General features: G+C 46.7%; 1 protein-coding gene across 4 annotated transcripts in view; it reads right to left on the reverse strand.

Moving 5' to 3' along the window:
- LOC119964595 overlaps positions 1-20260 on the reverse strand; it is a 405789-nt gene extending 385529 nt beyond the window's left edge. For all 4 annotated transcript variants that reach the window (XM_038794278.1, XM_038794277.1, XM_038794279.1 and 1 more), the window contains exon 1: positions 20043-20260. In XM_038794278.1, coding sequence (XP_038650206.1) covers positions 20043-20088 — 46 coding nt within the window. In that variant the 5' untranslated portion in view covers positions 20089-20260. The remainder of the gene's footprint in view (positions 1-20042) is intronic.
- Between the last annotated feature and the right edge of the window lie 7627 nt (positions 20261-27887).

Consider the following 27887-nt stretch of genomic DNA (forward strand, 5'->3'; position numbering starts at 1 on the left):
GCTGCTGTAGTTGGTTCCAGGACTGGAGGGGGGCTATCACCACCAGGCTGCTGGACTGTTTTTTGGGTGGGGATGGGAGTGCCGCCGTGGCGAGGGCTTGGAAGGAGGTCCCTTTGCAGGAGGCCTCTTCCACACGCAACCACTCGGCTTCTGGCTCCTTGATCCATCCCCTTGTTCGCTCGGCCATCGCTGCCCAGTGGTAGAATTGTAGGTTTGGGAGGGCTAGCCCCGCATGGATTTTGTTTTTTGTAGAACCTTCTTTGGGATCCTAGCATTATTCACACCCCCCCCCCCCCCCCCCCCCCCCCCGCTTCCATACGAACGCCATGATTAGTTTGTCTAGTGCTTTGAAAAAGGCCTTGGCGATGTAGATCGGGATGGATCTAAGTAGGAAGAGGTACCTGGGTAGCACGTTCATTTTGATCGTCTGGACTCCCCCCGCGAGGGAGAATGGGAGTGTGTTCATCTTTGCAGGTCCTTTTTTACTTCCTCTGTCAGACTGGTGAGGTTCCATTTGTGGATCTCTTTCCAGTCATGGGCTATTTGGATTCCCAGGTAGCGGAATTTGTGTCGGGCTTGTTTAAACGGCAGTCCCGTTAGTGCTGCCCCCCCCCCCCCCCCCCCCCCCCCCCCCTCCCTCTCCTTGAGGGTGTACTGGGAAAATCTTGCTTTTGCTCATGTTGAGTTTGTAGCCCAAGAAGGTGCCAAACTCTTTCAGGAGCGCGACGTTTCCGTTCATGCTGCTCTGTGGGTTCGAAATGTAGAGTAGGTCATCTGCATAGAGTGAGACTCTGTGCGCTCTGCCACCCCTTTGGATCCCCCTCCAGCTTTTTGCTGCTCTGAGAGCAATTGCTAATGGTTCGATCGCTAGAGCGAACAACAGCGGGGACAGTGGGCATCCTTGTCTGGTGCCCCTGTGCAGCTGGAAGTTGGTGTTGTTGGTCCGCAAGCTTGTCATGGTAGCATTGTATAGGAGTTTTACCCAGGAGGTGAACCCTGTTCCAAGCCCGAACCACTCCAGTACCTCTATGAGGTATTTCCATTCGACCCTGTCGAAGGCCTTTTCCACATCTAGGGAGACGATCACCTCTGGTGTTCTCTCCCCGGATGGGGTCATTGTCACATTTAGCAGGCGCCTGATGTTTGAGGTTAGCTGCCTACCTTTGACAAAACCCCGTCTAGTCCTCTGCAACAACTTCTGGTATGCAGTCTTCTAGCCTTTTGGCTAGGATTTTGGCTTCTGCGTTCAGCATTGAGATGGGTCTGTATGACCCACATTCCGTTGGGTCTTTATCTTTCTCAGGTATCAGCAAGATTGAGGCCTGTGCTAGCGTAGGTGGCAGTGTGCCCCTCGCTAGGGGGTCTGTGAACAGCACCCGCAGGTGCGGTGCTAGTGCTGTCGCAAATTTTTTGTGCAAGTCCGCCGGGAACCCATCTGATCCCGGTGCCTTCCCCGCCTGCATGGAGCTAATGCTGTCCATGATCTCTCCAAGTGCTAGTGGTGCTTCCAAGCTCCGTTTTCTGCCCTCCCCCACGACTTGTATGTCCAGTCCATCAAAGAACCGTTTCATCCCAAACTCCCCCATCGGGGGCTTTGAGGTGTACAGCCCTTGGTAGAAGGCATTGAAGGTTTTGTTAATCTTTTCTGATTCTGTTTCTAATGTGCCTCTGGTATCCCTGATTTGTGCAATTTCTCTGGTGGCTGCCTGCTTTCTCAGCTGGTGTGCCAACAGGCAGCTGGCTTTGTCTCCGTGTTCGTATGGGGTCCCACGTTCCTGGCGGAGTTGGTGCACTGCTTTCCTGGTGGAGAACATATCAAAGTTCCTTTGTAGCTCTTTCCTCTCCGCCAGGAGCTCTACTGTCGGGGCCTTGGAGTATTTACGGTCTACCTCCAGTATGTAGTCAACCAGCTGCTGCCTAGCCGCCCTTTCCGCCCTGTCTCTTGGAGTTTTGAAAGCAATAATTTCCCCTCTTATTACGGCCTTTAGCGTTTCCAGGACTGATCAGCGCCACTCCCTTGCCCAGAAAGCTCAACTGCCAAGGTCAACGATCGCTAAGGACCCGCCCAGCTACCAAGGCACCCGCCCCTTTATTGGCCGAAATCGAAGACAGTGATCAGGGCCCTGCCGAACTATTGGGTCCAAGTTTAAGGACCACCCCAAAGAGCGCAAAATCCCAGGAGGGATAAAAGAGAGCACAGACATGTGTTCCGTCTCTCTTGGATCCGGCCTGTGCCACCCAATTGCAGCAGGAACAGTTAGCTAAGTTCAAGACCAACGATCACTACCTGACGGATGAGCCCAGCAGAGACAGAGCCACTTTCTTCGAACCAGCCAAGTAAAATCCAGACAAAGGCCTTTATAAATTTTCACAGTGCCGGTCACCCTAAAGTTAAATATAGGTTATTGTAGCTGATAGGTGTAGTTTAACTCGTAGTAGATATTGTGTTTGCATGTTGAGATAACTCTTGTGTACGCTTTTGAACTAACTAATTGGTTGTGTAGTCATTTGATCGATATAAGGGAAAGGCTTGTGGTTCACCGAGATAAATAAATAGAGCAACAGATCTTCCCGTTTTGGTTGTTCTCCGTGTACTCTGCTATGGGCTGTGATATCTTTTTGTTGAAGGCCTTGTCTGCTAGTAGGGCAATGTCCAACCGCCATGTGGGGCGTTGGGCCCTGCCTGTCTCCAGCCTCATGTCCATGTAATGTGGAGCGTGGTCGGATATCACAATTGCACTTTGTCTATCCCTGGAAGCACCGTTTTCCCCACCACAAAGAAGTCAATTCTGGTGTATGTGTTGTGCACTGGGGAGAAGTAGGAGAACTCCTTCTCCCTTGGGTGGGTGAACCTCCAAGGGTCCACCGCTCCCATCTGTTCCATAAAGTGACCGAGTTCCCTTGCCATGCTTGAACTTTTCCCCGTTTTGGAGCTTGATCTGTCAGTCGTTGGGTCCTGTACACAGTTGAAGTCCCTCAATAATTAGTCAGTGCGTCACTGTGCCATGGTCTTTTTGATGAAGCTCGTGTCGTCCCAGTTGGGCGCATACACGTTAACTAATACTACTGGTGCCCCATCCAGGGCCCCGCTAACCATGACGTACCGTCCCCCTGGGTCCGTAACCATCTTTGCTGCCCTAAACATAGTCTTCTTGCTGATCAGTATTGCCACACCCTGGCCCTCGTCCCATAGCAAGAATGGTAGGTCTGCCCCATCCAGCCCTTTCTTACCCGCAGTCAGTCCTGCTCTCTAAGGTGTGTCTCTTGGAAGAAGACTTTGTCGGCTTTCACATTTCTTAGGTGGGTGGGGACTCTGGATCTTTTCACTGGGCCATTGAATCCCCTTACATTTCAGGTGATTATCCAGGTGGGGGGCTTCTATCCCCCCGCTCCTGTGGGATTAACCATACTTACCTGGTGGACGCGCCCCTGCCCTCCGGGGTTTCCCTTTGTTAGGGGGCCATCCAGGATGGCTGCTGTCCCTGCTCTCTCCATGCGTTCGGGCCCCTGCGCTCCGGGGTTTCCCTTTGTCCAGGGGGCACCTGACATAGCCGCCCACTGTGCGTCTGCCACGCGGGTAGTTACCTGGACTCTGGAGACTCCCTTCGCCCAGAGACCGTATTGGGTGGATGCTTGCAGTGATTCCTTGTTCCGAGCCTTTGGTTGTAGCACTTTGTAGCTCTATTGCTATTCTCTTTCTGGCCTTGTTTGTCCCTCTTTCTCTGTGACTCCACCCCCCCCCCCCCCCCCCCCCCCCGGTTCCTTCCCTTTCCCCCTTTTTTCTCCCCTCTCCCGTATACCTCTCTTTTGTCCCTCTTTCCCCTGCTCCTATCCCTACTTGCTCTCCCGTCTCTGTTAAGTGGTCGTCCCCCACCCCATCTGGCGCCGTCCCCCTTGTTGGGGGCGCTGCGACCCTGCTTTGTTGCATGCCTCCGGCACTAGCTTTCCTGCTAGTGCGGTGGCCCCCCTCTCGGAGGTTACTGTCTCGCTTCTCCCTCACCCGACCTCTACAGTTTTCTGCCTGCTCTTCCCCCGTCCTACTCTGCACTCCTCTCGCTTGCTCTCCCTTCTCTGCTACTCTCGTTCCCTCATGCTGGGGCCTGGTCTCCCACCTGAAGCGGTCCCTCGGGTAGTGGTTTGCTTTTTGTTCAGGGTGTGCTTGCTGTGGCGGGGACAGGGGGGCCTGACGTTGCCTCACCCCTATCTCCCCCCCTCGCCCCCCCGTTGGCGTGCTGTTGGTAGGTCTGCCCCAATGTCCTCGTAGACTCTAATGAAGTGTCCTTCCCATTCGCAGGTTCTGTTTTGCCTGGCCCCGCGGAGGATTGTTTCCCTGTCTTTATACCGGTACAGTTTAGCTATAACTGCCTTCTGATGATCCCCTGCCTTGGGCTTCAGGAGCAGAGACCGGTGTGCTCTGTCCATTTCTGGTGGGTTGAGGAAAGTATTCCTCCCCACTAAGTTACCCAGCATCTCAGCCACATATTCCGTGGGGTTTCTACCCTCGATCCCCTCTGGAAAGCCCACTACCCTGACATTTTGCCTTCTCGAGTGGTTTTCCTGATCATCCACTCTGCCCTTCAAGCTCCCCTGCATTGTGACCAGTCTCGCCACCTCCTTCTCCAGGACCGTGATCGGGTCGCTCGTCAGTCGCGGCTTTTTCCAGCTCCTTAATGGTCGCCTCTTGGGCTTCCAGTTTCTCCTCTTGGGCTTTCAGTCTCTCCTCTGCTCCTCCCAGGGCGAACTGCACCTCCGCCAGGGCCTTGGCCATTGCTGCCTGCACCGCGGCCTCCATGTCTGCCCTAGCCTCTGCCTTGTTTTCCTGCTGATGTTTGCACAGTGCCTCGGCAAAGGCTGTCTTTCAGTTCCAGTTCCCTCCTGGCCCAAGGGGATAAAGCTCCTATCTGCCCAGTTCTTTTCGTTTCGGCGGGCCTTCTGTTCCGCCGGTTCGTGTGTCGATTACCTCATCTGAGTGGGCTCGCCCATGACCCCTTCTGCTTCTGGTGCCCTTTCTTCCTCCACTTTGGCTACCTTCTGGCATTTTATTTTTTCCCTTTTTTTCTCCCCCCTTTCCCTTTTCTTTTCCCCTTCCCTTCTTTAACCCTTTTTTTTCCCCCACGATCCCCTTTTTCAAAAAAGTTTTTTTTAAAAAGGGGAAAGAAAAAATGTTTCTTTCTCTTTACAAGTTTCCTCCTCAAAACCTTTTTGGGGAATTTATTTTTTTGTTTCTCTCACTCACCCACACGCGGGTCAGGAGGGTCGAGAGAGAGAGGTTTCTGACTGGGCCGGGTGTCCTCCTTCGTTCCGCCACCTGCCTAGTGGTCGCTGCCAGGGGAGTGGAGGGGGGTGTCGGTCCTCACTCGGTCCCTTGTTCTCCTGCCGTGCGGGGGATCAGTCCCTGCCACTGGCTCGGTCCCCCCGCTGGCTCGGTCCTCGCTCGGTCCCCACGTTCTCCCATCATGTGGGGGGGTCGATCCCTGCCACCAGCTCGATCCCTGCCGCTGGCTCGATCCACGTCGCTGGCTCGATCCTCGCTCAGTCCCCGCGTTTCCTCCTGCCGTGCGCGAGGGGGGGCAGTCTGGCCGGTTTGCGCGTTTTGTTTTTTTATCTCTCCCCTGGGAAGGGTACGCGACTGTTGGAGCTCCGTTGCCCGCGACTGCTCTCCTACCCCGCCGGAAGTCCTATCACCCATACCTTTCTCAACACTGAATGAGAAATATTCATTTCGGATCTCATCCATCTCTTGTGGGTCCGCACATAGATGACCTGTAGATCCTCAAGAAGCTCTACTCTCTCCCCAAGTACTCTTTTTGTCCATTGTGTATTTAATAATAATAATCTTTATTGTCACAAATAGGCTTACATTAACACTGCAATGAAGTTACTGCAAAAATCCCCAAGTCTGCACATTCCAGCACCTGTTCGGGTACACAGAGAACTCAGAATGTCCAAATAACCTAACAGCACGTCTTTCAGGACTTGTGGGAGGAAACCGGAGCACCCGGAGGAAACCCACGCAGACACAGGGAGAACGTGCAGACTCCACACAGACAGTGACCCGAGCTGGAATCGAACCTGGGTCCCTAACCACTGTGGAAGCTCTTTGGATTCTCTTTTGCCTCATCTGCTAAAGCAATCCCACGTCCTCTTTTTGCCCTCCTGATTTCTCTCTTAACTCTACTCCGACAACCTCTTTATTCTTCAAGGGATCCACTTTATCCCAGCTGCCTATGCATGTCATATGCTTCCTTCTTCTTTTTGACCAGGGTTTCAATATCCCGAGTCATCCATGGTTCCCTACTTCTACCAGCCTTGCCCTTCACTCTAAAAGGAATGTGCTCACCCTGAACCTTGGTCAACACACTTTTGAAAGCCTCCCACTACCAGCCGTCCCTTTGCCTGCCAACAAAATCTGCCACCATTTAAAAGTTCCTGTCTAATACCATCAAAATTGGCCTTGCTCCAATTTAGAATTTTAACTTTTGGGCCAGACTTTTCTTTCTCCATAGAACATAGAATATACGTGCAGAAGGAGGCCATTCGGCCCATTGAGTCTGCACCGGCCCACTTAAACCCTCACTTCCACCCTAGCCCCCTGACCCAATAACCCCTCCTCACCTTTTTGATCACTAAGGGCAATTTATCATGGCCAATCCACCTAACCTGCACATCTTTGGACTGTGGGAGGAAACCGGAGCACCCGGAGGAAACCCACGCAGACACGGGGAGAACATGCAGACTCCACACAGACAGTGGCCCAGCGGGGAATCGAACCCGGGACCCTGGCGCTGTGAAGCCACAGTGTTATCCACTTTTGCTACCGTACTGCCCACCTTAAAACTAATGGAATTATGGGGCGGATTCTGTGATCCTGAGGCTAAGTGTTGACACCGTCAGAAACCCGGTCGCATTTCTCGACGGCATCAACACGGCCTCAGGATGAGCAATTCTGGCCCCTACAGGGGGCCAGCACAGCACTGGAGCGGTTGACGCCGCTCTAGCTGCTGATCCTGGCGTGAACTGGGCACCGTGGGATCCGCGCATGCGCAGTGGCACCGGCGCCAACGTGCGCATGTGCAGTGGCTTCCTTCAACATCGGGGCGGTATGGCGCAATTCGTGCCAATCGTGGGGATTCTCCGGCCCAGCCCATGGTCATGGTCCCAATGTGATCCCTCTGGGAACACTTCAGTCACCTAATGCTATGGCTGTCCCAGTCAATGTTGGGAAAGTTAAAGTCCACAACTATTACCACCCTACTTTTCTTGCAGCTATCTGTAGTCTCCTTACGTATTTGCTCCTCAATTTCCCACTGACTATTTGGGGGCCTTTAGTACAATCCTATCAAAGTGATCTCTCCCTTCTTATTTTTTAGTTCTACCCATTTCGACTCAGTGGACGAAGCCTCAGATATATCCCCTCTCAATACTGCCATTATATTCTCCCTAACCAAAAACGCAACTCCCCCTCCCCACTTACCTCCTGCTATGTCTTTCAAATTGCATCTGTACCCTGGAACATTGAACATTCTGTCCCTTGCTTAGCCACGTTTCAGTAAGAGCTATAATATCCCAGTCCCAAGTACCCATCCATGTCCTGAGTTCATCTGCCTTGCCCGCCAGGCCTCTTGCATTGAGAAAAATGCAGTTTAATCTAGTCTTCTCTTGCTCTTTGCCCTGCTTTCTCAGACTATCTGTCGGTCATATTTTGTGGACGCTCCCTGTGTTTTATCTCTCTTAGCCTTACTAGATCCATTCATTGAGTCCTCCACAGTCTCTGTATTGTGCTCCTTTTTGATTTTTGACTTTGGTTTCTCTGCCTTTCACTTTTCCCCTTACTGCCTTTTGTTTCTTTCCCCACTTTAATTCCCTCTGACTTCCTACATCGGTTCCCATCCTCACCACGTAAGATTAAACCCCCCCGCAACACTTCCTCTAGGACATTGGTTCCAGTCCTGCCCAGCTGCAGACCATCCGGTTTTGTACTGGCCCCACCTCCCCCAGAACCAGTTCCAATGTCCTTGGAATCAGAATCCCTCCCTCTTGCACCATCTCTCAAGCCACGTTTTCATCTTATCTATCCAGAAATTCTACCCTGACGAGCACGTGGCACTGGTAGCAATCCTGAGATTACTACCTTTGAGGTCCTACCTTTTAGTTTAACTCCTAACTCCTCATCTTCAGCTTGTAGGACCTCATCATGTTTTTTACTGATATAGTTGATGCCTATATGCATGACAGCTGGATGCTCCTCCCCTCTAGAATGTGCTGCAGCTGCTCGGAGACATCCTTAGCCCTTGGACCAGGAGAGCAACATACCATCCTGAGTCTCGTTTGCGTCCGCAGAAATGCCTGTCTATTCCCCTTACCATTGGGTCCCCTATCACTATAACAGTACCATTCTTTTTCCTGTCCTCCTACACAGCAGAACCAGCCACGGTGTTATGAAACTGGCTTCCGCCACCTTCCCCTGGTGAGCCACCTCCCCCAACAGTATCCAAAACTGTATATCTGTTTTGGAGGGAGATGTTCACAGGGGGCCCCTGTACTGCCTTCCTACTCTTCCTCTGTCTTATGATCTCCTATCTCCCTCAGGTGATTTAACTGTGGAGTGATCAACTCACTGAACATGCCATCCACAACTTCCTCATCATCTTGGATGCTCCAAAGTGAATCCATCCGCAGGTCCAGAGCCGTCAAGCGGTCTAACAGGAGCTGCAGTTGGACACACTTCTTGCACGTGAAGGAGGCAGGGATACCAGAGGGATCTCTGAATTCCCACATTGCACAAGAGCAACATGACATGGGTCAGGGATCTCCTGCCAAGACTTAACCCTTAAGCTAACTTACAATGCCAAGAGAAAAAGATAAAAAAGAAAACTACTTACCAGTCACCAGCTGATCTCTTGCCTGGTGGTCGAGGTGACTGAGTTGACTTCTCCCAGAATCGTCTTCTGTCGCCTCGGCTGGATGATGTTCTTCCTCCTCTTTGTCACTGGAGGGGTTATTCTGCGACCCACAGTACTGACGTGGTGACTGAGTTGACTTCTCCCAAAAGAGTCTTCTGTCGCCTCTGCTGGATGATGATCTTCCTCCTGTTTGTCACTGGAGGGGTTCTTCAGCGACCCACAGTACAGTCGAGGTGACTGAGTTGACTTCTCCCAGAATCCTCGTCTGCCACCTTTACTGGACGATGATCTTCCTCCTGTTTTGTCACTGGAGGCAGGTGTCTAGACAAATGATAGAAAGTTGCCAGCACCCTCAGAAAAAGAGGGGCAGTTTACATCTGACAGCCAGTGAAGCTAGTCCCTAATCTCATAGCCAAGAACCTAGGCCAGCATCTAACTCTTAGAACCAAGGAAGTGCACAAACCTTCGAAAGGGCAGTTGAAAATATTTTCACTGGACGAGGAAAAGATATTTCCAGGACCTGACCATAAGCCCCGTATTGTGTGTTAATGATAACCTGAATTTGACTCATACATTTCATTAATTTGGATGTTGTTTAGGGAAAAGGGGAAGTTTTAAGGAGTTCAGGAATCGTAAATGTAGTTTGGAACAAGGAGTAAGTTCTACATAAATGGAGTGTGTTTAGAGATCCATGTACTTAATTTCCCAAGAGTATTTAATTTAATTTAATTTAATTTAATTTAATTTAATAAATAATCTTTAATAAATATTAAGCAATGACTGGACTGGTTATTCTCACTGGGGCTTCATTTCGGAAATTACATTATTGGATTACGTGTAAAATTTTAGGGAAAAAGTAAATAGAGCAGGTGAATTGTCTAGACAACATTTGAAAGTTGCACAAAATGTGATGAAACGGGTCGCGGACAAGAAGTCCAAAATTCATAGTTTTGCCAGTGGAGATAAAGTTTTAGTGTTGTTACCAGTGGTAGGTGAACCTTTAAAAGCTAGGTTTTGTGGACCTTATCAGATTGAAAGGAAATTAAGTGAGGTGAATTAGGTGGTAAAAACACCAGATAGAAGGAAGACTCACCGAATGTGTCATGTGAATATGCTTAAAAGGTACTTTGAAAGGGAAGGAGAGAAAAAGGAGGTTTTAATGATTCTAACTCAAAGTGACGAACAAAATCAAGATGACTGTGAATCTGACATACTTCAAATGAAATTGGAAAATGAGGATGTTCTTAAAAATTGTGATAAATTGTTGAGTTACCTTCCAGAGGAAAAACAAACTGACCTGAGTTATTGATATCACATGGGCATGTTTGTGGAGATAAATTGGGAAGTACTAAAATGGCGATACATGATGTAGATGTGGGAAACGCTGTTCCAGTCAAACAACATCCATATAGACTAAACCCTTTAAAATTGGCACAGGTTAACAAGGGATTGAGAGTATGCTTAAAAATGGCATAATTGATGTGGTTTGCAGCCAATGGAGCTCACCCATAGTGATGGTACCAAAACCCGACCATACCCAATGGTTGTGTCTGGACTATAGAAAAGTTACTGCAGTTACAAGAACGGACTCTTATCCTATCCCACGTTGGAAGTGGGTCAATCAGCTTTTATTTCCAAACTGGATTTACTTAAAGGCTACTGGCAGGTACCTTTATCCGAAAGGGCGAAGGAGATTTCAGCTTTTGTGACCCCAGATGGTATGTACCAATTCAATGTTATGCCAGTTGGTATGAAAAATGCCCCAGCCACATTTCAATGGTTAACTAACAAAGTCGTTTCAGGATTATCAAATTGTGCGGTATACATCGATAATCTGGTAATTTGCAGACAGACATAGAAAGAACATTTGAAACATCTGATGGAGTTAATTCGATGGACTTCAGGAGGCGGGTTTGTTGATTAACCTAGCCAAAAGTGAATTTGGAAAAGCCCAAGTCACTTTCCGTGGCCATACAATTGGACGGGGTCGAATGGTCCCACGGGATATGAAAACAAAAGTTATTGGGGAGTTTCCGATACCCTCGACACGACGGGAAATAATGCGATTTCTTGGTAAGAGTGGCTTTTACCGGAAATTTGTGCCGAATTTCAGCAGTGTGGTCACTCCATTGACGGACTTGCTCAAGAAGCGTAACAGATTTTCAGTGGACAGCGGAGTGTCAACTGGCATTTGATGGCCTGAAGGCTGTGTTAACCACTACTCCTGTGTTCGCCATCCCAAATTATACGAAACCATTCAAAATGGCGGTTGATGCGAGTGATGTGGGTGTCGGTGCGGTGCTTCTACAAGACGACGACGAAGGACTAGAGCTGCCTATTGGTTATTTTTCAAAGAAATTGAATTCTCACCAGAAAAAGTATTCAACGATTGAGGAGGAGATGTTGAGTTTGGTGCTAGCAACATTTTCACATTGATGGTGACCAGCAATCCATCTGACACCATTATATATACTGATCATAATCCGTTGACGTTTTTGGAGCGATTCCAGAATAACAATACAAGGCTGTTTCGCTGGAGTTTATTTTACAGCCATTTCATTTAAAAATAGTACATGTGGCGGGACAAGAAAACACGATAGCTGATGCTTTGTCACGAATGTGATGAACGGAAGCAGTTTCAGTTGGAGGAAGAACAAAAAGAAAATGGACAATATTATTACACCTGTTTGCGTGTTTTTTTTAACGATAAAGTATATTTACTGTGTGCATTTCTTAAAGGATAGTGAAATGGTGAAAAATGAAACCATCTTGAAGTTGATGGGTTTTTTTTCTTGGGGGAAGGTGTCATGTGAGAGCACCTTTAAGAAATGGGTGTTTATAAATGGGTGTGTATATAAATATATGTTGTGAGAGTACCTTTAATAAATGGGTGTTTATTACTGCAGTGATGTCAGAGAGTGGGTGGAGTTGGGCTGTCCGTCAGCGATTTACTTTCGTTTTAGGCTGTTTGCTGCAGGGTGTGATTTAGTTTCGTTTTCAGAGCTGGATAGCTGCAGTCACAGCCAGAAGGGGTATTCGTCTCTCTCTCTAATCTAAAAACTGTAAATCGATCCTTTGGTGATTTAAAACTAATAACTGCTCTCAGTAGTGACTTTAACCTGATGTGCTTCTGTTAAACATTTTTTTTTAAAAGTCTTATGGATGTTAAAAGGACAGCTTGAAGGATGACTTAGTGTTGTAGTCTTTGGGGGTTGTATTTGAATTAATGGTTGCTAAGATGTTCACTGTGTGTTTTAAAAAGGTTAACTTGAGTTCATAGAATAAACATTGTTTTGCTTTAAAAAATACTTTTCCATTTCTGCTGCACCACACCTGTAGAGTGGGCCGTGTGCTCCCCATACCACAATCTATTAAAAGTTGTGGGTCAGGTGAACTCCATGATACACTTTGGGGTTCTCTAATCCGTGACCCATAACATAATGTCTTCGGGAGAGTACAGAGGAGATTCACAAGAATGGTACCATGAAAGGGGGACTTTAATTAAGGAGAGGCCAAAAAAATGGGGTGTTCTCTTTATAGTTAAGAAGATTAAAGAGATTTGATAGATTTTTCATTCATTTGTGGAATGCAAGCAGCACTGCCAAGGCCAGCATTTATTGCCCAGAAAAGGTGCTAGGGACCTGATTTCTTTTCTACAGTGCTATAGGTACATCAATAATGCAATAGTTGGCGATCTCAGTTGGCTAGACAGCTCAATTGGCTAGACAGCTGGTTTGTGTTGCAGAGGTCAGCAACAAGGGTTCAATTCCTACAGGGGGGCTGCATTGCTGATTAGCGAGCAGATCACAGCTGTGTTGAGGGAGGATAAATTGGAGGTATCTTGTAGGGAGGCATTATGTGTGCAGTTCAGGAATATGAAGGGTGAAACCACAATGTTGGGAGTGTACTGTAGACTTCTCAACGGCCCGCAGGAGACAGAGGAGCAGTTGTGTAGTCGGATACTGAAAAGGTGTGAAAAAAAAGGAGGGTAGTTGTGATGGGTGATTTTAACTTCCCCATAATGACTGGCAATCCCTGGGGCTTGGATGGAGAGCAATTTGTTAGATGTGCCCAAGAGGGCTTTTTGATATAATATGGCAATAATCCAACCAGGGAGGGGGGCCACGCTAGGCTTGGTATTAGGGAATGAGCCAGGCCTGGTGATTGATGTTTTAGCAGGGGAGCATTTTGGGATCAGCAACCATAATTCCATAAAATTTTGGGTAGTCATGGATAAGGATCAGAGTGGCCTGCGGGTGAGGGTGCTTAATTGGGTGGGGGCCAATTACATCCCAATAAACAGGAACTGCGGAATGTGGTTTTGGAGCGGCTATTTGAGGGCAAATCCACATCTGATATGTGGGAGGCTTTTAAAGGCCAGTTGACTAAAGTGAAAGGGACAGGTATATCCCTGCAAAAATGAAGGATAGAAATGGCAGGATTCGGGAACCGTGAATGACAAGAGAAATTGTAAGATTAGTCAACAGGAAAAAGGAAGGATACGATAGGTCTAGGCATCTAAAATCTGACAAAGCCCTTGAGGTGTACAGTGAAAGTAGTAAGGAACTTATACGTGGAATTAGGAGGGCTAAAAGGGGACATGAAATGTCTTTAACCCTTTAGCAAACATGGTCATGGAGAATTCCAAGGCTTTTTATGCATATATTAGGAGCAAGGGGGTAGCAAGAGAAAGAGTAAGCCCACTAAAGGACAATGGAGAGAAGTTATGCATGGAACCACAGGAAGTGGGTGAAATCCCTAATGAGTACTTTGTATCGGTATTCACCAGAGAGAAGGACATGGTGCATGTTGAGGTCAAGGATACGTGTGTGAACGCTCTTGAGAACATCAATATATCAAAGGAGGAAGTGTTGAGTATCCTAAATTGCATTAAGGTAGAGATGTCCCCGGGGCCGGATGGGATCTATCCCAGGTTACTGCGGAGGCAAGGGGAGAAATAGCTGGGGCCTTAACAGATATCGTCACATCTTCTTTGACCACTGGCAAGGTTCCAGACAATTAGAGAATAGTCAAATTGTGTTCCCTTGTTTAAGAAAGGAAGCAGAATTAATCCAGCAAACTATAGGCCAGTGAGCGTAACATCAGTGGTGGGGAAACTTTTGGAAAAGATACTGAGAGACAGGATATATGCACATTTGGAGGAAAATTGACAAGTTACAGGCAGCATGGTTTTCTGAAGCTCATGTCTCAGCATTTTGATTGAGTTTTTTGATGAGGTGACAAAGAAATTAAATGAAATTAAATGAAAATCGCTTATTGTCACAAGTAGGCTTCAAATGAAGTTACTGTAAAAAAAAACAATTGAGGAGGGAAGGGCTATGGATGTAGTAAGGCATTTGACAAGGTCCCACATGGCGGACTGGTACAAAAACTAAAATCACATCGGATTCAGGGTGGGCTGGCTAGATGGATACAGAACTGGCTTGGTTATAAAAGACAGAGAGTAGCGGTAGAAGGGTGTTTTTCAGAATGGAAATTTGTAGCCAGTGGTGTTCTGCAGGGATCAGAATGTGGAGAAGGTGCAGAGCTGGGTCAGAGGGGTTGATTCCCAGTGGGTCAGAATCGAGGAGATTTTGTGCATGGGGTCGGGACTGAAAGCACAGGCAATTGCGCCGCTCCCGATAGCTCCAGGGAAATACTCAGGGAGTCCGGTAATAATAGCTTCATTGAAAATCTGGAGGCAGTTTCTCCAACACTTCGGGTTAGGGGCAGGGTCAAGGGAAATGCCGATTCGGGGGAACCACAGATTTTAGCCAGGGAGGTGGGATGGAAATTTTCGGAAATGGGAAGAGAAGGGGATGAAGATGCTTAAAGATGTGTTTCTTAGGGGATGGTTTGCAGGTTTGAAGGAGCTGGAAGCGAAGTATGGGCTGGAGCAGGGAGAAATGTTTAGATACATCCAGGTTCAAGATTTTCCCAGAAAGGAGATGCAGAGCTTCCCGGAGGAACTGGCCTCCACATTGCTGGAGGAGGTGCTGACGACAAAGGGATTGGAGAGGGGGGGTAGTGTCAGCGGCGTACGGAGCTATTTCGGAAAAGGATAAGGCACCAATGGAAGGGATCAAAGCAAAGTGGGAGGAAGAGTTGGGAGAGGTTATTGAGGAGGGGGTCTGGTGTGAGGTGCTCCCGAGAGTAAATGCCTTCACCTCATGTGCGAGGTTGGGGCTGATACAGCTGAAGGTGGTATACAGTGCACAGCTCACGAGGGCGAGGATGAGCCGATTCTTTGAAGGAGTAGAAGATGTGTGTGAGCGTTGCGGGGGGGGGGGGGGGATTGGAAACGGGTGCGGAGGCAGATATCATAGCTTTTGCCTCGTGGATCGCCCGAAGGCGGATCCTGTTGTGATGGAGAGCAGCCTCTCCACTCTGTGCCCTGGTGTGGCGGGGGGACCTGTTGGAATTCTTGACCCTTGAGAAGGTTAAGTTTGAACTGAGGGGAAGGACGGAGGGGTTCTACAAGTCGTGAGCATTATTCATTATGTACTTTCAAGAACTGGATAACATCGAACATTAGTTGGGGGGGGGATGGGTGGGAGGAGGGGGGCTGTGTGTATTAAGTGTGACTCTGGGTAATCCCTGATTCCTTTTTGTCATTTGTTTATGTAAACATGCAGGCTAATGCTTGGGGGTTGGTGGGAGGATGGGACCGTTGTTATTGTTATGGGGATTGACATATTTGTTGCTGGTCATTGTTTATTGTTGGTGGGTGTAAGTTTGGGAGAAAATGTGGAAAAGGAAAATAAAAATATATCTTTTTTAAATTTTAAGATTTTATATACTTGTGTCGGCTTCAGCATAGCTCTTCATATTTTCTGATGACACAATATTCAGTGAAGCAAGCCCTCCTAACCTCACATACACATTCTAATCAGCTCCTCCACGCACCACACACACACATCTGCCCGTCTTCCAACTCCCATTAATGCAGCATCTATAAGATCGTAAGACGTAGGAGCAGAAGTAGGCCACTCAGTCCATCCAGTGTGCTCCACCATTCAATGGGATCATGGCTGAACTGATAATTCTCAACTCTACTTTCCTGCCTTATAACCATTACCCTTGATTCCCTTACTTATTAGAAATCTGTCTATCTCAGTCTTGAACATACTTAACAACCCAGCCTCTCCAGCTCTCTGCAGTAAAGAATTCCACAGATTCACTACCCACAGAGAAGAAATTCTTTCTCACCTCGGTCTTTATTGGATGACCCTTTACTGAGTTTGTGCTCTGGTCCTAGACACTCCCACAAGAAGAAACATCCTCTCAGCATTTACCCTGTCAAGCCCGAGAATCCTATATGTCTCAATAAGGTCACCTCTCATTCTTCTAAACCCAATGAGTAGAGGCCCAATTTATTCACCTCTCTTCAATTCGAGATCAACCTCATGAACATTCTTTGGACTGCTTCCAATGCGAGTATATCTTTCCTTAGAAAGGAGACCAAAACTGTGCAGTATTCCAGGTAGTGTCTAACTAGTGCCTTACATAGTTTTAGCAGGACGTCCCTATTTTTATACTCCATTCCCTTTGAGTTAAAGGCCAACATTCCATTTGCCTTCCCAATTACTCGAACTTGCATGCTGGCTTAATGTGATTTATGCACAAGGAGCCCCAAATCCCTCTGTTCTATCGTCTTTCACCATTTAAATGATATCAAAGGCTCAACACTCACCTCCAAGCCCCCTATTCTGATTCTTCCCCAATAACGTCTACTCCTTAAATAATGCAACAAAAATGGGAAGCAATACTTTAGGTGTGGTCTCACCATGATTGTAGCAACTTTTATACTCCATTCTCGTTGCAAGAAAAGCTAACATTCCATTTACCTTCCTCAATACTTGCTGTTGTATGTTACTGTTCGGTGTTTCATGTACAAGGATATCCAGACCCCTCTGTACTGCAGCATATGGAGACTCGCTCTTAAAGTTATATCATGTGACAGGGTTTTCTGGCCATTTACACTGACAGAATCTTACAGTCAGGCCGACAACACACCCCAGCCAAGGGTTTTGCAGTTGAAAGGGATGCATTCAATGGGAAATCCCATTGATGGGACCAGATGAACCCGCTGTCGGCCACTGGTGAGCCGCCCTCCACCACTGCAGAACAAGTCACAGAGGGGAAGGAAAATCATGACCATGGTTTCAAATTCTTCTTGCCAAAGTGAACAACCTCACATTTTTCCACAATATAAACACCTTTTATAAATTTTTGCCCACTCATTTGCAGTCTTCTACGATTTTTATAGTCAGAAAATTTGTCTATAATACACGCCGTTCCTTTATCCAAGTCATTAATACAGATTGTAAATAGTCGAGGCTCCAATAAAGATCCTTGAGGCACCTCACAATTACCCATTTATCTCAATTCTGTCCTGTTAGTTAAGCCAATCCATTTTCCATGCTAATATATTACCCTCAACAAATTAGCTCTTAACCGGTGTAGTAACTTTTTACGTGGCTCCTTAATGAACTTCTGGATATCCAAATACACTGGGCTGGATTCTCCGCTGTCGGGTTTCTCCGTTGCGCCGGTAGCCCGGAAGTTTCCTGACAGCATGGGGCTGCCCACAATGGGAAACCCCATTGGCCGGCTGGTGAGACAGTGAATCCCGGGGGCGCACTAGGGACAGAGAATCCTGGGCTGGATTCTCGGCTGGCGGAATTCTCTGTTGTGCCAGCAGTCCACCCATGCCCAGGAATTTCCCAACGGCGTGTGGCTGCCTACAACGGGAAACCCCTTTGCCCGGCTGGCGAGATGGAGAATCCTGCTGCCGGCTGGGGGGCACCACACCAGAAAACTGGTATGGCGGGACAGAGAATCCAGCCACATTTCTCTTGTATAAAACATGTTGACTTTGCTTGGTGGAATTATGATTTTCCAAATTTCCTGCTAGTACTTCCTAATGGTTTCTGTAATTTACCCAATGACACACAATAGGCTAACTAAAGTTTATTGCATTCCATCTCCCTACTTTCCTGAATAGTGGCATCATGTCGAACCATTGAATCTAAGAAAATTTTCAAAGATTACAGCCATTGCTTCCGTTACCTCTGCAGCCACTCCTTTTAGAACATAGGATATCAGGTGATGGGGTTTGTCAGTTTTTACCTCTATTATAGAACAGGACAACACAGAACAGGCCCTTCGGCCCTCGATGTTGTGCCGAGCAATGATCACCCTACTCAAACCCACGTATCCACCCTATACCCGTAACCCAACAACCCCACCCCCCTCTTAACCTTATTTTTTAGGACACTACGGGCAATTTAGCATGGCCAATCCACCTAACCCGCACATCTTTGGACTGTGGGAGGAAACCGGAGCACCCGGAGGAAACCCACGCACACACGGGGAGGACGTGCAGACTCCGCACAGACAGTGACCCAGCCGGGAACCGAACCTGGGACCCTGGAGCTGTGAAGCATTTATGCTAACCACCATGCTACCGTGCTGACTAAGATTCCTTGTACAGTAATCATTTTAAGTTCTTGTTCTGTTGCCCCTTGATGTTCTAATATCATTGGGCCACAAACATTGCCAGACTTGTTGAATGAAGGGGCTGGTTTAGCACAGTGGTCTAAACAGCTGATTTGTAATCCTGAACAATAGCAGCAGCGCGGGTTCAATTCCCGTACCGGCCTCCCCAAACAGGTGCTGGAATGTGGCGACTAGGGGCTTTTCACAGTAACTTCATTGATGCCTACATGTGACAATAAGCGATTATGTTTCCAGCATTTACTATTTTTATGATAGATTTTCAGCATCCACAGTATTTTGCTCCTGGACATTCGAGGGAAATCATATTTACAGGCGTATATATTCTCAAATATAAATTTCTTCCAATTATGTTCTGATTGATGTAAATCGGATGCGAATTTTAACAGAATGAGGGCAGGACTCCGATTAAGTGAATGGTAAAGACACGTGCAGGCAGGATTCTCCGGAATCGACCCAATGGCCGGCATCAAAAACGGCGTGAACCACTCCGGCATCGGGCCGACTGGAAGTAGCAGATTCTTCCGCACTTCCAGGGGCTAGGTGGGTGCTGGAGGGGTTGGCGCCGCGCCAGCCGGTGCCGAAGAGATTGCGCAGGTCCGCGCATGCACCAAAGGGCTGGTGTGATCCCGCGCATGCGTGGAACCGCCGCCGTATTCTGGTGCATGCGCAGGGGCGTGTCTTCTCTGCGCCGGCCCCTGTAGGGCTCCGCCATGGCCGCCATGGAAGGAAGGAGTGCCCCCATGGCAGCGGCCCGCCCACAGATCTGCATGCCCCGATCGTGGGCCAGGGCATTGTGCCCCCCCCCCGGTCGGATTCCCCTGCGTCCCCCTCCCCCCCGGTCGGAACCCCCCTGCGTCTCCCCCACCCCCCACCCCAGGACTGCCCCAGCTGACTTACAGCCAGGTCGCGCTGTGTGGGACCGTGTCTGATCCACGCCGGTGGGACTGGCCAAAATCCGACGGCCGCTCGGCCTGGAGAATTGCTGGGGGTGTCCCTGCCAACGACCCCTGAACGGCATGGCGTGAACCCCATCTCCGCCCAAAAACTGGCACCGCAGAATAGGGCAACCAGCGTCTGGGAGGTTTCGCGCCGTGCCCCGGAAATTCTCCAACCTGGCGGGGGTCGGAGAATCTTGCCCATGAATTGGGGTAGAAAATAAACCTTGAAAACACAGGGGCTTTTGAATTTTAAAATTCTGTGCTTTGCAGACTGTGTTGATCAATGTTGGAAAATTCTAAATTTTAAGTTCTCCCCTTTCATTTGGAATATAGAAAACCTTGATCACAAAGCTGAGGTGAATGAAAAATGCCAAGATCCTAAAAAGTCGTAAAAAGAAACACATTGCTGGATGGTTTCAAAATGTCCTCAGCAATGACCGATGGAGAAGCCAACCAGAAAGGAGCCAACATGCAGTATATTAAAAAACAGTTCAAACAATAGATTTTTTTAAAAATACAACATTTGTGCAGATAAAAATCTGCATAGAGCAAGTTTTGAAGTCGCCCGAACATTGTAATCATCAGAAAGGTTATATTCAAAGATCAGTGTACGTGAATGCAACACAATTTCAGTCAACAACCACCAGCACGAGATGAAGATAACGCAGCAACTTCTCACCTGCCCGGCTAAACCTGTTGAGTTTGGTTTGGCTTTTCATTAACATCGAGCCTCCAAAAGACTCAAAACCGAGGAGCTGGAGAAACCGTGTCCCTCCGTAACATTTATGGGTTATTTCGAGATTGCCATTAATAATCAACAAGGTGAAGCGGGCTCGTGCTCTCCAGCCGTTGCCCCCATGTCCTGAGTGCCACCATGATGGGAAAGGCCAACGGTCTCTGCACGCGAGCCGCGGCTTTTGTGACGCGACAGTTGAAATCTCGCGGAGATAATTTCCCGTCGAAGGGTTGGGCCACGTGCTTTCGGCTGCGCAGCCTCCAAATGCGGCCTTGAGTTTTCTGACAACGGGGAGGGTGCAGCTGTGCAAATGTCGCCTCCTCAGTGGTACCACCACAACTCCCCGCCCTTTAATCCGAGCGGCAGACCTTGTGAACGAGTGCTGGCTGGGGGCGGGATGGGGACAGATCACTTGGATTTATTTCTGAAACGTTTACAAACTCTAGGGGTGAGTAAAGGAGAGAAAATTGGAAGTAAAACACATTTAATGTAGTGTAGTAAATCGCATATTTTTGTTTATTAATCCACGGGATGTGGGGCATCACTAGCTAGGCCAACATTTATTGATAGTCCTTTGAAAGGGTGTGATCGTGAACAGTCTTCTTGAAACTTTGTAGTCTACGTGGTGTAGTTACACCCAAAGTGCTATTAAGGAAGGAGATCTATGATTTTGACCTACAAGGAAGGAACCATGATATAGTTCAAGTCAGCATTGCGCATGGCTCGGAGGGGAACTCGCAGGTGGTGATGTTCCCATGATATCTTTGCCATTCACCTGAGAAAGGAGCTGTGCTCTGAAAGCTTGTGATTTGAAACAAACCTGTTGGACTTTAACCTGGTGTTGTAAAGCTTCTTACTGTGCTCACCCCAGTCCAACAGCATCTACACATCATGTCTTTGCCCTTGGAGGTGGTCACAGGCTTTGAAGAAGCCTTGGTAAGTTGCTGCAGTGCATCTTGTATAATATACACGTTGATATCAATGTGCATCAGGAGTGGAGAGAGTGAATATTTAACGTGATGGATGGGGTGCCAATCAAGCAGGCTGCTGTGTCCTGGATTGCGTTGAGATTCATGAGTGTTGTTGGAGCTGCACTCAAACTGGCAAGTAGACAGTATCCTGCCACACTCCTGACTTGTGTCTTGTAAATGGTGAACAGGCTTTGGGGAGTCAGGGGGTGAGTTACTCAACACTGAATTCCCAGCCACAGTATTTCTATGGCTGGTCTAATTCACATTTTCTGGCAATATTCCTCTCAAACTACATAACTCCTCATCTCACCATCAAAGATTGACTAGCTCCCGTATCTCTTAAAATTTTGACTTCTTTACCTACTCCTCCTGGTAAATAATTTCAAGAGATCTGGCACCTTCTTATCAATCACCTTTTGATCAGGCTGTACATTCTTTTGCACCTACTTCGCTTCAATTGCGCTTTACTTACAACTTTAACAAACACCACTGACTTATCCTGTTTTATCACATCAGCCTTCCCAGTGCTTTTCTTCAACCCCAACACTGTGACTTTTCACGGCCTAGTTTATTATAGTAAAAATATCTGAAGCTTTTCATTTCTCTTATGCCCTCCTGAATTTCTTTTTTAATCAGAGGTACACTATCCTTATTATTTCCCATCAGATCTCCTTTACCTTTACCACTTGAGTATTTCTCTTTTCCCCAGTTTCTATCCCTCACAGGCTGAAACTGATGTCGGAAACCAAACTTTGATTTATGAACTAATTCATAATCATCTGCCATTTCTGCTGCTAATCTCACAGTTTTAACCCTCTGCTCTTCCACTACATCAGGAATTGAATTTTTAAACTCCCCCAAAATTATCATTTCTCCAAGAGCTTCATATGTTTGGTCTATTTTCAAAGCCCTTACCCACCTATCAAAATTACTCTGTTCAATCCTTTCAAACTCTATGTATGTTTGACCAGGTTCTTTCCTTAAATTTCTAAACCTTTGTCTGTAGGCTTCTGGCACTAGTTCATATGCACCAATGATGGGATTTTTTTACCTCCTCATACCTCCCAGATACCCCCTCTGATAGTGATGCAAACACTTCACTAGCTCTATCTACCAACTTTGTTTGAATCAGTAAAACCCACATGTCCGGTGGCCATTTTATTTGTTTTGCCACCTTCTCGAATGAAATAAAAAAGGCTTCTACATTCTTCTCATCAAACCTTGACAATGCTTGGACATATTTAAATAGATCCCCACTAAATCTTCGACTACAATTCTCTTGCTCGTTCTCACTATCCTCATCACTATCGTCAAACTGTATTTTTCTCTTTACCCCCACCAATTTTAACTGCCGTTCACTTTGCATATCCAGTTTCTGAAGTTCAAAGTCTCTCTCTTTTTCCTCACTCTCCTTTTTCCCTGATCTGTACCTCCCTTTCTCTAGCTTTTTGTTCTGCTGGGGATATTCTTTTTTCCTTTCCTCTCTCCTTTTCTTTTTTCCTCATTTAGAATTCAAGCTGCTTTAATTCTGTCTCATGCCCTTGCTGCTTTATCTGCAATTGAATCCTTGCAATTTCCAATGATTCTAACTGTGTCTCAGGCTATTGTAAATGCTCAGATACAGCCAAAAATACCTCTTCCTACCGTACTTTGTCAATGTTAACTGCAATGTTTTTGCCAATTCTAAAAGCCTTGTTTTAGTTTCCATTTGGAAAGTACTGTGTGTGACCTTCTTCACCCCCAAAAACCTCTGAGCCTCTGAAAAACCATTGTCCACAACACACTCCCTATTTAAACGTGAATACAACACCTGAAAAGCAAACACAAATATGCTCACCCCTCACTGTCTGTACGTTCACTAAGCCAACCCAATGACGAAAGATAGACTTTTATCCCGGATGAGCCCCAATTTTGTTATGGGCTTAGAAACTCCAAAGTGTATTTTGAAGTTCACCTGACCTGCAAACCTTTATGTTGAATTTGGCTACGTTGAGCACAAAAGCCTTCATTGCAGGTGGAATTCATCTGACTTCCTAGACACTTTAATTAAAACGAGGTTTATTCTGATAATGTAGTTAACATATATATATCTGTATATATAAACACAGCAAGAATATTTATCAATTACAAACATAAACTCACCACACAGCTACAGTAATCTAATGATAACTATTAATAAATCTCCCCTTAGCTGTTCCAATTCAATAACAAAATCCAATTAAAACAAACCCCCTTTTCAAGGGTATGGCCTAGCACACTGTATTCTCCCTTGAATGGAACTGGTCCTTTTCCTGAAATTCTGATCCAGGTACAACCAGCAGATTCAAACTCCTTCCGGAAAGCAACTATATCTGTAGAGTTACCAAGGCAGTTAGCCATACCCAATGGGCTTTTTACCGGAACAGCTTTTAAAGTGCAAACAGAGAAAAACACTTCTTTCTCCTTCTGTCGTCCAAAGCAGTCAGACTGAAACTGAAACCTTAAAAAAACTCTCTCACCTGACAACCTCAGCCCAATGTGCTACAAGTCACATGGTAAGAAACTAAACCTTTCTTAAAGGGACACTCACATGACAACAGATCAAGCATCTCTAAAACTGAGCTGATGTGGTGAAACTTGTTAAAGGAAAGCCCAAGTGAAGTGAAGGAGATGCAAAAGATTGTACAGCGTGATCAAGAGATGATTGCTGAGAAGGTGCCAGATCTCTTTAAAGAATTTACTTGTGTGGGTAAAATCTATTCATGTGTACCAGAAGGAGCAGGTAAAGAAGTCACAATTTTAAGAGATACGGGAGCTAATCAGTCTTTAATGGTAAGAGATGAGGAGTTATGTAGTTTGGGAAGAATATTGCCAGAAAAGGTGGTAATAAGTGAAATTCAGGGTGAGAACAGTAGTGTTCCATTATATAAGGTAAGGTTGGAAAGTCCAGTGAAGAGTAGTGAAGTGTTAGTAGGAGTAATAGAGAAACTATCTTGTCCAGGAATACAGTTTATCTTGGGTAATGATATAGCTGGATCGCAGGATGGGGTGATGCCTACTGTGGTTAATAAGCCAGTGAAAAATCAAATAACTGAATTGTTGAAGGACAAATATCCTGGGATTTTTCCTGATTATGTCGTAATAAAGTCATAAAGTCACAAGACAAAGTCACAAGAGGAGAAATCAAAGAGTGAAGATAAAGTTGAACTTCAATTATCAGAAATTATTTTTGATCACATGGTTGGAAAAGAACAAGAACAGGTGGAGGATGAGGTGTATATATTACACACATGAAAGAGGAATCTGAATGTATACCAGAATGTTATTACCTTAAAAATGATGACTTTATGATAAAATGGAGACCTTTACATATGCAGGCAGATAAAAAGGAAAACTCAAGCTAAAATACAAAAACATTTTTATTGGCCTGGACTACATAAAGATGTAGTTAAACTTTGTCGATCATGTCACACATGTCAAGTGATAGGGAAACCTCAAGCGGTGATAAAACCCAATGGCCTGAATACCCATTCCAGCATTTGAGGAACCTTTTACAAGGGTTTTAATTGATTGGCGGGACCACTTCCTAAAACGAAAAGTGGGAATCAATGGGCTGAATTCTCCCAAAATGAGGCTATGTCCCCACGCCAACATATAAACGGTGGAGATTTACTCCAGAAATTCCTTACAAAAAGTTGAACAAAATCAATGCCCTGCAGGGGGTTAGCAGGGACCCGCGTTAGCAGGGACCCGGAGTGAATCTCGCAGCTTTTGCTGCAGATATGGTCCCCCGCACCTCCGGTTCGGAGTCCGGGCATTCGCACGGCAGCGGCCTCCATCGGCCGCGATGAGCTCCATGGTGGACTCAGACCATGAAGCCACACAGAGAAAAGAGACCCACCCCCCCGATAGGCTATGCGCCCTGAAACCGCGAATCTCCGGCCTCCGATTCCCTCGACCCCGACCAGGGCGTCCATGGACTGAGTCCGCAACCGCCACGTCAGCATCCCGATCGGCAATAGGTGGTTAGTTCCACGCCGTCGGGAACTTGGCCGGTTGGGAGCGGAGGATTGCTGGGTGGGCCTCTGGCAATGGCTCTCAGGCGGCGCGGCATACTCCGCGGTCGCACCAATTTTTGGGGCTGGAGAATCGACGGACCGGCGCCGTGCCTGATTATGGCATGAACGTGGATTCTCCGGCCCCACGCTGGCCGCGATTTCTGCGCGGGGCTGTGGAGAATCCAGACTAATATTTTTTGACTATAATGGATGTGTCTACTAGGTTTCCAGAGGCCATTCCATTGTGCAATATTACAGCTAAAAAGATTGTGGAGGAGTTACTTAAATTCTTTTACTAGATATGGACTACCCACAGAATTACAATCGGATCAAGTATCAAATTTTACCTCGAAGTTATTCAAGGAGGTTATGGATAACTTAGGAGGAAAAGTTAAATCAACCGCATGCCATCCAGAATTGTAGGGAGCATTAGAACGGTGGTGTCAAACATTAAAGACAATGTTGTGGGTTTATTGTCAAGATTATCCAGAAGATAATCCAGGGATTACTGTTTGCAATTAGGGATGTACCTAATGAGTCAACCAAATTCAGTCCTACTGAACTAATTTTTGGTCATGAGGTAAGAGGACCACTTAAATTGATGAAGGAGAAATTGGTGAGTGAGCATTCTGAAACAACATTATTGGATTATGAGTCAAATCTTAGCGAAGGTAAAATAGAGCAGGTGAACTGGCTAGATAACATTTGAAAGTTGGACAGCATGTGATGAAACATGAAGCTGACAAGAAAGCAAAAGCTTGTGGTTTTACCAGTGGAGATAAAGTTTTAGTATTGTTACCAGTGGTAGGTGAACCTTTAAAAACAAGGTTTTGTGGTCCTTATCAGATTGAAAGGAAATTGAGTGAGGTGAATTATTTGGTAAGAACACCAGAGAGAAGGAAAACTCACGGAGAGTGTCATGCAAATCTGCTTAAAAGGTATTTTGAAAGGGAAGGAGAGCAAAAGGAGGAGGTTTTAGTGATTCTAACTCAAAGTGAAGAACCACATCCAGATGACTCTGAATTTGACATTCCTCAAATTAAATTTGATAACAAGGATGTTCTTAAAAATTGGAATCAATTAAAAGTCTGCTTAAAAATGACATAATTGAAGGACTGTTTGTCAAAGCTCCACTTCAAATGGTAAGTGACAGGAAGGTCAGAGAATGTTTTCTTGACTAATACCAGGAATAGGTGAGTGAGTATCTCATGAGGAAAGATTTGGAGATGTTAGGTTTATATCCGTTAGAGTTCAAAAGACTTGATTTTTCTCGCATTGGGCCGTGATTCTCTGAAACTCTTCCATCAATCGGCAATGGAAGCAGAATATTTGAATATTTTTAAGGCTGGGCTAGATAGATCCTTGATAACAAGGGGGTGAAGGGTTATCGGGGATAGGGAGGAATGTGGCGTTGACGTTATATCAGATCATCACGATCTTATTGAATTGTCAGAGCAGGCCCACTCCTGCCCCTGATTCATATGCTTGAAAGCCATCACCCAGTCTGCATTTAATTTCCCCAAAATAGAGGAGACCTCACTGAGCAGCAAATACAGAAAACAAAATTAAAAGAAGCGCAAGTAAATCATTGCATGAAGGAGTGTTTGGGACCCGGATAAGGAGGAGGAAATAGGTAAAAGGGCAGATGCTACTCCTCCTGTGAATGCATAGGAAGGTGCTGTGGGAAGAGAGGAGGTGCTGGGAATTATAGAGGACAGGAACGGATCCTTTGGAGTGCTTACAGGGTATGTGATGGGACGATGTGTTTAGTGATGGCATCATGCTGGAGTTGATGGAATGGCGGAAGACGATCCTTTGAATACGGAGGCTGGTGGAAAGTGAGGACCAGGGAACCCTATTATGTTTCTGAAAGAGAGGGAATGGGGTGAGGGCAGAAGTGAAAGAAATGGGTTCGACACGGTTGAGAACCTTGTCAACCACAGTGGGGAGTAATCCTTGGCTGAGGAAAAGGAAGACATGTCAGAAGCACGATCATCAGACGTGATGGAGAAACTGGGAGAATAGAATCCTGACAGTAAGTAGGGGTGTGTAATGGAGATAGCTGTAGGAGTCTGTGAGCTTGTAATAAATATCGGTACACAGCCGATTCCCGGAAATGGAGACCGAGAAGTCAGGGAAGGGAAAGCAAGATGGACCATGTGAATCAAGAGAGGGATGGAAATTGGAAGCAAAATTGAATACTTTTCCCAGTTCCAGATGAGAGCATGAAGCGGCATTGATACATAAATCGATGTACTGGAAAAAAAGTTGTGGTAGGGGGTCTGAGTAGGACTGGAACAAGGATATGTTCCACACACCCCACAAGATAGGCCTTCTGGATCCATGTGGGTGTCCATAGCTACACCTATTGTTTGGAGGTGTGAGACAAGTTTAAGGAGAAATTGTTCAATGAGTGAACAGGTTCAGCCAGGGGGAAGGGGGATGGTGGTGAATGGGGATTTATTTGGTCTCCATTCAAGGAAGAAGCAGAGTCCTCAGACCAGGTGGATGATGGAAGTGTAGAGGGATTGGACATCCATAGTGAAGAGGAGGCAGTTAGATCCAGGTTGAATATAGGTGGGAAGAGACTGGACTAGGGACCCGTGGCACCCACCCACCCTTCAGCCGTGGACATGTCCTCGGAGCTGTGTCCCATCCCTTGGGTGTTCGGATGTTGGCTGCTTCGTGTGTGGTGATGCCTCCCGCAGTAGTCAGGCGCAGTGCCCAGGCATCAAGGTGTGATTGGGATGCTAGGCAATGACTCCCACATGCTACTTGGC

Source organism: Scyliorhinus canicula, chromosome 4 (genome assembly GCF_902713615.1).
Source record: "Scyliorhinus canicula chromosome 4, sScyCan1.1, whole genome shotgun sequence".
NCBI lineage: Eukaryota > Metazoa > Chordata > Chondrichthyes > Carcharhiniformes > Scyliorhinidae > Scyliorhinus > Scyliorhinus canicula.